The sequence below is a fragment of the Cherax quadricarinatus genome, chromosome 18, assembly GCF_038502225.1.
Source record: "Cherax quadricarinatus isolate ZL_2023a chromosome 18, ASM3850222v1, whole genome shotgun sequence".
Lineage (NCBI taxonomy): Eukaryota > Metazoa > Arthropoda > Malacostraca > Decapoda > Parastacidae > Cherax > Cherax quadricarinatus.
Genome location: NC_091309.1, coordinates 30,244,917 through 30,260,732, shown reverse-complemented (window position 1 = coordinate 30,260,732; position 15,816 = coordinate 30,244,917). Strand labels below are relative to the sequence as shown.

The window sequence follows — 15,816 nt, the reverse complement described above, 5'->3', positions numbered from 1 at the left end:
TGCACCTGTCAGACACTTGCCAAATAGAATTCTTCACTAAAGATCTTTAAAGTACAGTATATTAAGTTAATACTGCAGTTTAAGAATGCTTGTGAGAAGTATTTTCTCCATTAATTTAGAATCTTTTCTGTTGAAGTCTATTGAGCTACAGAGTTATCAGTTATGTTTTCCTTCGTTTCTCTTGCTGGTTATATAAATTACATTTTCTTTGTTTTACTCATGTAATTTCTTAGCATACTCTGTAAAATAATAAAACAACGTCTTGCACCATAAAAGCATGACAGGGTTATGTTGTTTTGAAGAACTCACAAGATATGTGTAATAGTGTGAAGAAATGAAGGCTTTATCCTTCTTTTAGGGATTAGACTTCAGACTTTCCAGATGGGAGCTGTGAGTGTGTCCACTTGACTGTGGTGGGTGACCTGAAAAGAATATGAACAGGATATCAGTGGGATTTTGAGACTGTGTATTTTGAAGTATAGAATTAAATTCTTTAATTTATTCACATTGGAATCATGCCAAACATAATAGACAGACCTGGCTTCCAGAAATGGTAATTTTGCTCCATACTAGTACTGTATCTTTCTAGTACTGTATCTCCATACTAGTACAGTGGACCCCCTGTATTCGATGGCATCGGTATACGTTAAATTCGGTATTCAATACATTTTAATGCCAAAATTTTGCCTCGCCACTCGTTAAAAAACCTGCCACACGTGATTCGTCCAGGACGCGTCCACGTGAGTGCCAGTGTTTACAAGCCAACCAGTGTGCTCGCATCTAAGCATACATTCGGCACATTCCATATTATCACAGTGTTTTTGGTGCTTGTTTCTGCAAAATAAGTCATCATGGGCCCCAAGAAAGCTTCTAGTGCCAACCCTGTGGTAAAAAGGGTGAGAATTAGTATGGAAATTAAGAAAGATTTTGAAGGGTTTGGGGCTAACCCTGAGAAGCCTATGCCAGTTGTGGAATCCATTGTGCCTACTTCAAAAATTAAGGAAATGTGTGCAAAGTGGGTTGAACTGCAAACCTTTATGGATGAAAATCACCCTAACACAGCTATTGCAAGCCGTGTTGGTGACTATTACAGTGACAATGTTGTGGCCCATTTTAGACAAATCATAAAGGAACGGGAGGTACAGAGCTCTATGGACAGATTTGTTGTGCGACAGAGGTCCAGTGACTCTCAAGCTGGTCCTAGTGGCATTAAAAGAAGAAGGGAAGTAACCCCGGAAAAGGACTTGCTACCTTAAGTCCTATTGGAAGGGGATTCCCCTTCTAAACAATAAGTTCGACTCTCTCCCCTCCTCCCATCCCATCGATCATCACCAGATCTTCATTTGTATTCTATTGTTAGTAGAGTACTGCTAACTGTGCATGTCTTCTTCAGTTTGTGTGCATTAAACTTAATATTTCATGTGCTAAAACTTTTTTTTCATAGTACTTTTGGGTGTCTTGCACGGATTAATTTGATTTCCATTATTTCTTATGGGGAAAATTAATTCACCTTCCAATAATTTTGGCATACGATGAGCTCTCAAGAACGGATTAATATCGTATACTGGGGGTCCACTGTACTGTATCTTTCTAGTACTATATCTCCATACCTGTACTGTATCTTTCTAATATATTTTCTGCTGATGATGTGTTTCATTTGTACTTGAGTGATATATGTCCTTCCAGTTGTGCTCAAGTGATGTGCATAATTGCATGTTTTGCTGCCCCTGGACTTGCATAAATGAGGATTTATACTGAATAAACGGAAGTGTATATTAGTTCATTTCTTGGCAACATGAAGTTTCTTATGGCAGATAGAGGAAAGTTTCAAACCAGATTTGGAAATTAAATAATTCTTTAATATAAGCTCTGGAGATTCTTTCTCAGGTCACCTGCTACTGAAGCTACTTTTTGTTTTCAGCTTTATAATTTTCCCTCTTCCCATTTAGGTCTCTTCATTAAAGTGGAGAAATGAGTTAATTTTGAAATTAATTGAATTAGTAACTCTTTTGATTCTTATTATGTTGGATTGTCCTTATAAATGTGATTTTGACTTCAAGTGTTGGATGAGAGACTGAGGGAGTAATAGAGCAGGGACAGTGATAAATGATTAATTAGGGTTTATTATTTTAAATTAGATAAGATAGGCACTGAATTGAAGTATAACTCTGCTGAATTGAAAATAAAACATTCTGGTAAACAAACTATGCGAATATTGTATTTTAATTGCTAGATATTAGTACTGTACTGTAACATAATTAAAAAATGACAAAAACAGAATATGAATTATTTATTTCATTGTCAAAAACTGAATCATCATCATTTTTTTAACAAACTGGCAGTATCCCACTGAAGCAGGGTGGCCCAAAAAGAAAAAAGAAAGTTTCTTTTTTAACTTTAATAATATATATAGGAGACGGAGTTACTAGCCTCTTGCTCCCAGCATTTTAGTCGCCTCTTACAACATGCATAACTTACGGAGGAAGAATTCCGTTCCACTTCCCCGTGGAGTTAAAAACACTAAGACCAGCTTGAGAGTCACTGGACCTCTGTTGCACAACAAATCTATTCATAGAGCTCTGTACCTCCCGTTCCTTTACGATTTGTCTAAAATGGGCCACAACTTTGTCATTGTAATTTATTATATTTGATATATTCAAGTAATACTTTTTGCACTTTCATTTGTCAACAGGCAAACAGTGAAACTGGGAGCATAATGGAAGCTCTGAGTCAGAAACAAGCAAAAGAGAAGGAGTTAACTGATCAGTGGACTGAGAGATGGAGTGAGACACACACAATACTACAAGAGCAGAAAACTCTTGGCCTTAGGAAAGCCGGTATGAAAAAATGCCTGTTTTAAATAGTTGCTGATTGATTGTGATGGCATTTATAAGTAGTACAGTACAGCATTAGGGCATTTGTAAATACGTATCTATAGATGTTACACTAAATGCACATAAAGTATTAAGAAATGGGAACTTAATCTTATGGTTAGTACAATTATGGAGTTAATTTTTTTGTGTGGTGTGCACAGAACTTTATATTCTTGGTTTAAAAATACAACTGAGCAAACATTAGGACACATTAGAAAATGTTTCGGTCCTGGGATCTTGATCATTTCTAACATACAAAAGTCAAAAATAACAATATACATATACAGGAAGGCCCCGCTTTACGGCGTTTCACTTTACGGCGTTCCGCTAATACGGACATTTCAAATTATGACCAAAACTCACTATACGGCTCCCCCCACCTGACTTTCTAATACGGTCACCGTGCCCCACCCTGTTTGTTTACATTCTCCATGAGCTCAGTAAGCACTAAGTCTCTCCATTTTGTCTGGAAACTCCAAAATTTCAAATGTTTTTAAAAGTTATTTCATATTTTATATATACTCTGATAATTATACTTATGTATACCTGTACCTAAATAAACTTACATACATCAAGTCATTTAAATGTCGTATATTACGTTAATATACACATTTTCATTAATCCATCCATGATATTTTTTTCAAAATTATATAATAAACACGATGCATAACATATAAATAAGATAAATACACCCCACAGTAGAATAAATAAACATAAATGTGAGCTGTGTAGCAGACGACTTCCACAAGTGGTGATAATAACAATACTGAGTCTCATTAAATGTCGTATATTACGGTAATATACACATTTTCATTAATCCAGCCATGATATTTTTTTCAAAATTATATAATAAACACGATGCATAACATATAAATAAGATAAATACACCCCACAGTAGAATAAATAAACATAAATGTGAGCTGTGTAGCAGACGACTTCCACAAGTGGTGATAATAACAATACTGAGTCTCATTAAATGTCGTATATTACGGTAATATACACATTTTCATTAATCCAGCCATGATATTTTTTTCAAAATTATATAATAAACACTATACATAACATATAAATAAGATAAATACACCCCACAGTAGAATAAATAAACATAAATGTGATCTCTGGTAGCAGACGACTTCCACAAGTGACGCCATAATAACAATAGTCACGGAGTCTCATTAAATGTCGTATATTACGGTAATATACACATTTTCATTAATCCATCCATGATATTTTTTTCAAAATTATATAATAAACACGATGCATAACATATAAATAAGATAAATACACCCCACAGTAGAATAAATAAACAAATGTGAGCTGTGTAGCAGACGACTTCCACAAGTGGTGATAATAACAATACTGAGTCTCATTAAATGTCGTATATTACGTTAATATACACATTTTCATTAATCCAGCCATGATATTTTTTTCAAAATTATATAATAAACACGATACATAACATAAAAAGATGATAAATACACCCCACAATAGAATAAATAAACATAAATATAAGATGTGGGAGCCTGGTTTGTTTACATAACTCTGCGCCTGTCACCTCTCATGTATTCATTCTTTCTCTCTCTCATTTATTCGTTTTATCTCATTTACTTACTCCTGACCCTACATTAAGACTACAAATATTTTAAGGTAAGTAATGAGTGAACTGTATATACATTTTATCGCTCTGGGATGCTTAAATATCATAGAATAGTATGTGTGGGTGGGGTGGCCTGGTGAAATAGCCTGCCTATTACAATACATACCACACTTGATTTCTTACAATAAATACTACTTGTCTCACCCTAGATTAAGACTATAAATATTTTAAGGTAAGTAATGAGTGCACTATGTGTGTATTGTACCTTTTTATTGTTTTTTGATGCCTGGTTCTATTGCTAACTTAATATATGTTAGTGTAAACTTGTTATCTAGTGTTTGTATGCATTTATAAGTGGAAAAAAAGGGTGTTCCACTTTACGGCGATTTCCGCTTTACGGCGCTAGCCTGGAACCTAACCCGCCGTATAAGTGGGGCCTTCCTGTATATAGTGGCTGGAAGTGAGATGTTAGTGTATTATAGTGACCTGATAAATGCAAGTGAGCCTTTGTTGGAGATGAGGTTAGGTAGACAATGAGGTTAAATGAATCCTGTGTTGTAAGATAGGTTGGGCTTTGCCTGGTTGAATATGATACATGCAAGTGCTTTTGAAAATTTGTAGCTTAGAGTATTATTTTCCATTATATCAGTGACTGCTATTAGCATGGCTTCTAGTCACCATTGGCATCTAAGGCCATGTTCAGCGAGGACACGTTGTGCCTCATTCCAACTCATCAGATGTCCTGTGGAGTTACTGAGGAGGACACAGGTGTTCTTTAAGTCATCCTTGTTGCAGTCACTTTGATGGTCACTTAGGCAAATCAAAAAATTTCTGCCCGTTTCCCCTACATATTTCTTGGGATAGTGTCCACAGGGGATGGTGTACATGCCTGCTGTGGAAGTTAGAGGCGTGGGACCTTGCTTTGTGGTGAGGTCTTTAATGGAGGATGTATTTATGATGGAAACGTTGATATTGCTTCTAAGTAAGCACCTGGTGGGCATTTTGGCATCACCACCACACAGAAACACTATGAAATGTTTTGATTAAAGTTCCATGGGGAATTTGTTGAGGATAGCCTGTGCCTTGAGTCTGCTGTCCTGGATGAAGAAAGACGAAAATTGAATATGTGTGAAGACTTTTGTTAAGTAGGTACATTCCCTTTCCAGGAAACAAGTACTGTCAAGCCATCTATAAAGGCTACCTTAACCTTTTCACTGTCCAGACCTTCGATCTGAAACTTGTCCACAATGTCCAAGAAATAAAAAAAAAAAAAAAATTATTGTTTCTCATGAAATGGTAGAGAATCTTTTTCTGAAAGCAATAAAAAATTCACAAAATATGATGGAAAGTTAATAGTATTACAATTTCATGAATTTTGCTGCATGAACGATATTTACACATCGACAATTTTGCTCACTTTGAGTTCTATTTTGTGCCAATTACATTGTTGCAGTCGACCAGATTCTTAGCTATTTTGCTAGTATGTCTTCCATTTTATTAATTGAGAACAAGAAATCACTCGGTGAACTATTTCAACTACCCAATAAAGTGATCAAAAATTGGTAATTTGGCTGATTTCACACGAATTTTAAAATATTCCAATTTCAAAATAAGGTTTAGAATAAACAATGCAGTCATTCCTGGCACTTAAATAACATTTCTTTACAGATGAATTCCATTTTCATTTTTTATTCACACAATTAATTTTTATTCACACAAAAATAGAAGATTTACTGTTATGCAATACATGTATTGTAATAATTGTATAAATAATATCATTGCATTCGTGAATGCATATTAGATCCACCAGTTGACATGCAATAGACAGTCCATTAAGACAGTTTCCTTTAAAATGTTTTCTTCGTTACACTATTGTTAAATTGCGGCATATTTTTGTTTTACACTTTGTAAAATTCAATTTAAACAGATATTTCAGTGCCACAAGCTGGACAGCGGGGATTTTCCCCTGTATAGTGAGTGCTAGGCAGTCTGCCTGTGGGTCAAGCCATTGTCTTTTATGGGGAGGCCCTAGTTTCCTACCCTGCCACCTCCGTACCAATGCTCCGTACATGCACCTCCATTTTGGTACCTAGGATTGTCTGTGAATCGGGTTTTGGCCTTTTCATTACCATACATTGCATCTGCCAAGGAATCATGGCACCCAGGAGGCATGCAAGTGATGCAGGAAGTGGCAAGACAAAGTTAAAACGTTCAAGTCTTGGAGTTATGAAGAAAATCGAGATATTACTTAAGCTTAAATGTGGTGCGTGTGTGGTGGCCATGGCGAGAGCTTATGGCCTTAATGAAGCGTCGGTTCATGTGATTAAAAAGAGTGAAGCAAATATATGGGCTTGCGCAATGAATAACCTGGGCTGTCATCACATTTACTGACTTGACTGACCTACTGACTTGATTGATTTACTGAATGACTGACCTGATTTATGAAGAAAATCGAGATATTACTTAAGCTTAAATGTGGTGTGTGTGTGTGTGGTGGCCATGGCAAGAGCTTATGGCCTTAATGAAGCGCCAGTTCATTTGATTAAAAAGAGTGAAGCAAATATATGGGCTTGTGCAATGAATAACCCGGGCTGTCATCTCATTTACTGACTTGATTGATTTACTGAATGACTGACCTGATTTACTGAATGACTGACCTGATTTACTAAATGACTTGACTGATTTACTGACTGGCTTACTGACTTGATTGACTTGCTGAATGACTTGATTGATTGACCTACTGACTTAACTGATTTATTTAATGACAGTTGATTTACTGAATTACTGACTGACCAACTGACTTGACTGATTTACTGAATGACTTATTTGACTGATTGATCTACTTACTTGACTGACTGACCTACTGACTTGACTGATTTACTGAATGACTTACTTAACTGACTGATCTACTGACTTGACTGATTTACTGAATGACTTTCTTGACTGACTGACCTACTAACTTGACTGATTTACTGAATGACTTTCTTGACTGACTGACCTACTAACTTGACTGATTTACTGAATGACTTTACTGATTGACTTACTGGTTTACTGAATGAGTTGAGTGATATATTAACTGCTTTCTACATGACTGACTGAGTTAATGATGGCTTACTAACTTGACTGACCAACTTAACTAATTTACTGAATGGCTTAACTGACTTGAATGAGTGACCTACTGACTTGAATGAGTTACCTACTGACTTGGCTGACTGACCTACTGATTCACTTGACTGGACTGACTTACTGACCGGACTACCATCCACCTCAGCCCAGATGGACCTCAGCATGGCTCTCCACTTCCCCCTTCACAATCATTGACAAACACAAGCAACCACAATTTAAGGTAATAAATATTATTTCTGTTGCCTTTGTAGCCTTAAACAACAGAAAAATCATACATAACAACAATGAACAATAATTACATTATCATTTTTATTTCTGTAAGATTAGGAGACCTTTTTTTGGGGGGATCTTAGAAACGTAACCCTAATTTTCCCATAATTCTTTAGTTCCTTTAACATGGATACGTCTAACACTGCATTTTCATGAATGTAACTACTGTCTTAATCAACGGTCTACTGTATATTGAACACACAACATGATTTGAACTCAATTTCAAGCTATTTTCAATCCTGAAACCAATTAGAAGCGTCTCTTAATATATCTTCCATTCTATCATATGAGACCAAGAAACCGAGAATGCAACCATAAAAACAACATGAAAATACACTGCAAAGTCATTGTTTTAAACCAAAAGCACGGTCAGTTTTTTCTCATTATTCACTGCGTGCTGCAGAATTTTTTTTTATAAAATGCACACCTATCACATAGATCCATTCTCTTATATCTAGACCTAAATTTACTGCTCACAGCTTATCTGAGTGAGCTGAGCTCATGGCATAGTACTATGGCACTGCCAGTGACCTGAATCATAGTACTATTTCACAGCAAAAGGGTTAAATACAGTATGTCCTCACTTAACACCATTTCATTCAACATCATTTCATCATAATATTGATGAGAAAAAAATTGATTCCCGGCCAGGGCCACTGTCTCTGTGGAGTTTGCATATTCATTTTTGAACTGCATGGTGGTAGGAGGTGCTCCTTACAATTTTTGCTTTGCAAACATTTATTCCTTGATTTAACCCTGTTGCAATGAGTGCTAAAAGTGTGCTGTGCATCTCTGATGTTCATATCAGTTAGCCTGTAGTTAAATTGGTTTCGTTATACAGTGTTTCCCATAAAGTCTCGGTTTCTAAGAACCTATCGACAACTTATTAAGTGAGGACTTACTGTATTTCCTCTTCTTATTTTCTGTTAATCTGCCATTCCAGAACCTGTTTTTTGGGATTTGAACCTGCTTTTTGGGATTTGATATACTGCTGGAGTGTGAGCAAAGGGACTGAGAATAATTTGCTAGCCTACATATATTTTGGAAGTGTGACTTCGAAGGGTGGGTGGATATAACGTAATTCAGGAAGTACATGCAATTAGATCATGATGTCCCCGTGCACTACTGGAAAGACATCTGAAGCATAAGTGATAGTGAATTTTTTTTTTTTTTTGGTCACCTTGCCTTGGTGGGAAATGGATGATGTGTTTAAAAGTAGTCTTTGTGGGCTCTGTTTGATCACTCGGAGATATAATTCATACTTGGAGAGGAACTTTCAGATAACATTTTGGTCTCTCCTAGACCATTAGGAAGTCACAACTGGGTTGTGACTTGATAATGCTCTTGGAGTTTCATCTCCAAAGCGTGGGTTATTTATAAACTGCTTTGTGTACAGTATTGTGACTTATTATGCTTCATCACTCCCATTCTTATTATATTCAGTAGCACTGTTCTACTTTAAGTTTATCAAATTGCTACTGTATTTTGTGAATGTGTAGATTTATTTTCCAAAGTAAATGTGAAATTTGAATTGTAGATTCAGTATGAAATAGATACCTGTAATACTAATTAGTAAAAGTAAGATATTCATTGCCCAAATGGCATCCACATGTTTGTAGACTAGATATAAAGAAAATAAAAGGATGGTGAAAAATAACATAAAGTAAAGAGTTACAGTGGAATGAAATATTTTGTTGTAATATTTGTAGATTTTACTCTGTTATACTTGGAAGAAGAGAATACGTATTAGTAATTAAAGTTTTTAATACAATTTAGGGAAGTTCAACAGAGCTAAATATGCAGAAGCAATTGGCATCTATTTTAAAATGTATTTAATATATTCTTGAATATGGATTAATGTATTTTGCTCATTATTTGCATTTTACAGTATTTTTTCATTCCTCGTAGGACAAGGTGTGGTTTTGGACTCGGATAGACCACATCTTGTATTGATAGATGACAACCTTCTAACTACAGGTGTTACTCTTTATCACCTTAATGACGGAATCACAACAATTGGTTCCCTACCAGTGCAAGATATTAGACTGGAGGTATGGAAGTGTAACTTTAATTTCTTACTTTATTAACCCTAAACTGTCCAAACGTAGATCTACGTTTTTTCAACATTTGAAAGTATGTATAAAAAGTAGATCTTCTTTTCTTTTTTTACATTTGAAAATGTGTAAAAAACTTTGATCTACGTTTTTTTTCTTGTTATATTTGAAAATATGTAAAAAAAAACGTAGATCTACTTTTGGAGCACTACACATGTGAACATAAATCTGCTTGGACAGTTTAAGGGTTAAATAACTTTTTATATGAAATAATTTTGAGCTAGTGCTGTTGGGGTATATCACACTTTAACCTAAATGTACACTTGAGTGCTGGAAATATTTATACAGTGGACCCCCGGTTAACGATTTTAATCCGTGCAAGAGGGGTAATTGTTATGCGAAATAATCGTTATGTGAATGAATTTTCCCCATAAGAAATAATGGAAATAAAATTAATCCGTGCAAGACACCCAAAAGTATGAAAAAAAAAATTTTACCACATGAAATATACATTTTCCCACACACAAAGAGAAGGATACATGCACAATAGTAGAGTAGTACATGCACAGTATATATTGTGCATGTACTAGTCTACTAAATGAAGAATAAATGACACTTACCTTTATTGAAGATGCAGCAATGACTGATGAGACACTGTGTCCTGGGAGTGCCTTTTCCTCCTGAGTACTGTAGGTCCTGTTTGGCATTTTCTTCCAGAACAGGCCTTATCACACTGTGTATGCCACTACGATTCTTAAATCTCTCAAACCAACCTTTGCTGGCTTTAAATTCACCAATATGAGCACTAGTTCCAGGCATTTTTCCCTGTTCACCTGGGTGTTAGTCGACTTGCGTGGGTTGCATCCTGGGAGACAAGATTAAGGACCCCAATGGAAATAAGTTAGACAGTCTTCGATGACACTGACTTTTTTGGGTTATCCTGGGTGGCAAATCCTCTGGGGTTAATTGTTTCTTGGTATTCTCAATAAGCCACACCAACAACGGTGCTACAGCAGCAGCAGCAGCTGACAGTGCAGCAGCAGCAGCAGCTGACAGTGCAGCAGCAGCAGCAGCTGTACCACCAATAGTAGCGATGGTTGATTGGGGTTTATTATACAACCTGGCCAGCTCGGAGACATGCACTCCACTTTCATACTTATCAATGATCTTTTTCTTCATCTCTATTGTAATTCTCACCCTTATTGCTGTAGGGTTCGCACTAGAAGCTTTCTTGGGGCCCATGGTCACTTATTTTCCAGAAAAAGCACCGAAAACACTGTAATAATACGAAATATTCCGATTGTATGCTTGGATGTTACCGCGGAGGCTGGCTGGTAAACAATGCCACCGGCGGAACATGTGAGCGTGGCTCAGGCCGCACATTGGACGCGTCTCGGACGAAAATTGGTAAGCGGGTTTTTAAGCGGTATGTGAGGCAAAATTTTTGCAATTAAAGTAAGCGGTATGCGAAATAATCGCTATGTGATGCCATCGTTATGCGGGGGTCCACTGTATAGAGTTTACTTTTTTTTTTTTTTTTTTTTTTTTTTTTTTTTTTTTCAAATTTTTATAAGCTCAGCACTGAGTAAAATGTCTTCAGATGAAAAACTTACTCTGCAAACTGTCTTTCTTAATCAAGTATCATACTAACATATAGGCTATATGAAATTTAGATTTAACCCTTTAACTGTATCCAGAATGCTAATATGCAGCTGATGTTAATGTGTGACATACTGTACTAGTATGCACAATTTTTCATACCCTAAATCTCATCTGTCAATATTTTTGACCTCGGCACAACTCTTTGGGTCTTCTGCAATCTCTTTGTACCTTTGAAAAAATCTACGGCTAAGAGAGTCCACACAGTGCGGTGTGGTTAACTACACAGGTGATGACTGTGTGTCTGATGTAGTAGCTTGCCTAATTATCATAACAATGAAATCAGGAGTTGTTGTTCCACTACCAGCAAACAGGGCGTGGAACATGTAGGAAGATGACTTATTCATTGCAAATTTATTGCACCTTCACGATACTAACTGCAGAATTCAGCCACAAAGCACACTAGGTAGATTTAACCCAGGATAACCCAATAAAGTCAAACAGTGTGACTGATTTTCATGTATCAAGAAGTATTACACCTTGAAACAATTGTAAGATCATAGGATTTTCTTGTTTATATATATGTTTTATAGGAGTCTTGAATGCACACAGGTGTTATGACACACAATGTTTATATAACCCAGGGTATTCAAACCTAACTACCTAACATAAATAATTAGCCTAGGACAACCAAATATAGTCAAACAATGCATCTTATTTCCATGTTTTAAGGAGTACTATACCTTGAAGCAGCTGTAATATTATAAGTATTCCTTGCACATAGTGTTAGAAGATCAGAGTGTAAAATATAGAATAAAAAAAGGTTTATCAATATATACATGTATTGTGTTGTAGGTAGTAGGTTGGTAGACAGCAACCACCCAGGGAGGTACTACCGTCCTGCCAAGTGAGTGTAAAACAAATGCTTGTGATTGTTTTACATGATGGTAGGATTGCTGATGTCTTTTGTCTGTCTCATAAATATGCAAGATTACAGGTATGTCTTGCTACTTCTACTTACACTTAGGTCACACTACACATACATGTACACATTTATTTATACACACTCATCTGAGTTTTCTTTGATTTTATCTTAATAGTTCTTGGTCTTATTACTTTTCCTTTTATATCCATGGGGAAGTGGAATAAGAATCTTTCCTCCGTAAGCCATGCGTGTTGTAAAAGTCAACTAAAATGCCGGGAACAATGGGCTAGTAACCCCTTTTCCTGTAAAGATTACTAAAAAGAATAAGAAGAAAATTGTCAAAGTGGGAAGTCTGAATGTGCGTGGATGTTGTGCAGATGATAAGAAAGAGATGATTGTGGATGTTATGAATGAGAAGAAGCTGGATGTCCTGGCTTTAAGTGAAACAAAGCTGAAGGGGGTGGGAGAGTTTCAGTGGAGAGGAATAAATGGGATTAGGTCAGGGGTTTCAAATAGAGTTAGAGCTAAAGAAGGAGTAGCAATAATGTTGAAGGATAAGCTATGGCAGGAAAAGAGGGACTATAAATGTATTAATTCAAGGATTATGTGGAGTAAAATAAAGATTGGATGTGAAAAGTGGGTTATAATAAGCGTGTATGCACCTGGAGAAAAGAGAAGTGTAGAGGAGAGAGAGAGATTTTGGGAAATGTTGAGTGAATGCGTGGGGAGTTTTAAATCAAGTGTGAGAGTAATGGTGGTTGGGGATTTCAATGCTAAAGTGGGTAAAAATGTTATGGAGGGAGTAGTAGGTAAATTTGGGGTGCCAGGGGTAAATGTAAATGGGGAGCCTTTAATTGAGCTATGTGTAGAAAGAGATTTGGTAATAAGTAATACATATTTTATGAAAAAGAGGATAAATAAATATACAAGGTATGATGTAGCACGTAATGAAAGTAGTTTATTAGATTATGTATTGGTGGATAAAAGGTTGATGGGTAGGCTCCAGGATGTACATGTTTATAGAGGGGCAACTGATATATCAGATCATTATTTAGTTGTAGCTACAGTTAGAGTAAGCGGTAGATGGGAAAAGAGGAAGGTGGCAACAACAAGTAAGAGGGAGGTGAAAGTGTATAAACTAAGGGAGGAGGAAGTTTGGGTGAGATATAAGCGACTATTGGCAGGAAGGTGGGCTAGTGCAAAGATGAGTAGTGGGGGGGGTTGAAGAGGGTTGGAATAGTTTTAAAAATGCAGTATTAGAATGTGGGGCAGAAGTTTGTGGTTATAGGAGGGTGGGGGCAGGAGGAAAGAGGAGTGATTGGTAGAATGATGAAGTAAAGGGTGTGATAAAAGAGAAAAAGATAGCTTATGAGAGGTTTTTACAAAGCAGAAGTGTTATAAGAAGAGCAGAGTATATGGAGAGTAAAAGAAAGGTAAAGAGAGTGGTGAGAGAGTGCAAAAGGAGAGCAGATGATAGAGTGGGAGAGGCACTGTCAAGAAATTTTAATGAAAATAAGAAAAATTTTTGGAGTGAGTTAAACAAGTTAAGAAAGCCTAGGGAAAGTATGGATTTGTCAGTTAAAAACAGAGTAGGGGAGTTAGTAGATGGGGAGATGGATGTATTAGGTAGATGGCGAGAATATTTTGAGGAACTTTTAAATGTTAAGGAAGAAACAGAGGCAGTAATTTCATGCACTGGTCAGGGAGGTATACCATCTTTTAGGAGTGAAGAAGAGCAGAATGTAAGTGTGGGGGAGGTGCGCGAGGGATTACATAAAATGAAAGGGGGTAAAGCAGCTGGAACTGATGAGATCATGACAGAAATGTTAAAAGCAGGGGGGGATATAGTGTTGGAGTGGTTGGTACTTTTGTTTAATAAATGTATGAAAGAGAGGGAAGGTACCTTGGGATTGGCAGAGAGCATGTATAGTCCCTTTATATAAAGGGAAAGGGGACAAAAGAGACTGTAAAAATTATAGAGGAATAAGTTTACTGAGTATACCAGGAAAAGTGTACGGTAGGGTTATAATTGAAAGAATTAGAGGTAAGACAGAATGTAGGATTGCGGATGAGCAAGGAGGTTTCAGAGTGGGTAGGGTATGTGTAGATCAAGTGTTTACATTGAAGCATATATGTGAACAGTATTTAGATAAAGGTAGGGAAGTTTTTATTGCATTTATGGATTTAGAAAAGGCATATGATAGAGTGGATAGAGGAGCAATGTGGCAGATGTTGCAAGTACAGTGGACCCCCGGTTAACAATATTTTTTCTCTCCAGAAGTATGTTCAGGTGCCAGTACTGACCGAATTTATTCCCATAAGGAATATTGTGAAGTAGATTAGTCCATTTCAGACCCCCAAACATACACGTACAAACGCACTTACATAAATACACTTACATATTTGGTCGCATTCGGAGGTGATCGTTATGCGGGGGTCCACTGTATATGGAATAGGTGGTAAGTTATTAAATGCTGTAAAGAGTTTTTATGAGGATAGTGAGGCTCAGGTTATGGTGTGTAGAAGAGAGGGAGAATACTTCCCGGTAAAAGTAGGTCTTAGACAGGGATGTGAAATGTCACCATGGTTGTTTAATATATTTATAGATGGGGTTGTAAAGGAAGTAAATGCTAGGGTGTTCGGGAGAGGGGTGGGATTAAATTTTGGGGAACCAAATTCAAAATGGGAATTGACACAGTTACTTTTTGCTGATGATACTGTGCTTATGGGAGATTCTAAAGAAAAATTGCAAAAGTTAGTGGATGAGTTTGGGAATGTGTGTAAAGGTAGGAAGTTGAAAGTGAACATAGAAAAGAGTAAGGTGATGAGGGTATCAAATGATTTAGATAAAGAAAAATTGGATATCAAATTGGGGAGGAGTAGTATGGAAGAAGTAAATGTTTTCAGATACTTGGGAGTTGACGTGTCGGCGGATGGATTTATGAAGGATGAGGTTAATCATAGAATTGATGAGGGAAAAAAGGTGAGTGGTGCGTTGAGGTATATGTGGAGTCAAAAAACGTTATCTATGGAGGCAAGGAAGGGAATGTATGAAAGTATAGTAGTACCAACACTCTTATATGGGTGTGAAGCTTGGGTGGTAAATGCAGCAGTGAGGAGACGGTTGGAGGCAATGGAGATGTCCTGTTTAAGGGCAGTGTGTGGTGTAAATATTATGCAGAAAATTTGGATTGTGGAAATTAGGAAAAATGTGGAGTTAATAAAAGTATTAGTCAGAGGGCAGAAGAGGGGTTGTTGAGGTGGTTTGGTCATTTAGAGAGAATGGATCAAAGTAGAATGACATGGAAAGCATATAAATCTATAGGGGAAGGAATGCGGGGTAGGGGTCATCCTCGAAAGGGTTGGAGAGAG

The 15,816-nt window shown here is 36.6% G+C and overlaps 1 protein-coding gene across 2 annotated transcripts in view; it reads left to right on the top strand.

Annotated features, from left to right (window-relative positions):
• The window catches only part of Klp98A (kinesin-like protein 98A), a 185,477-nt gene that overhangs the window by 52,769 nt on the left and 116,892 nt on the right, over positions 1-15,816 (top strand). For both annotated transcript variants that reach the window (XM_070086369.1, XM_070086368.1), the window contains exons 10-11: positions 2,693-2,837; positions 9,775-9,917. In XM_070086369.1, coding sequence (XP_069942470.1) covers positions 2,693-2,837; positions 9,775-9,917 — 288 coding nt within the window. The remainder of the gene's footprint in view (positions 1-2,692; positions 2,838-9,774; positions 9,918-15,816) is intronic.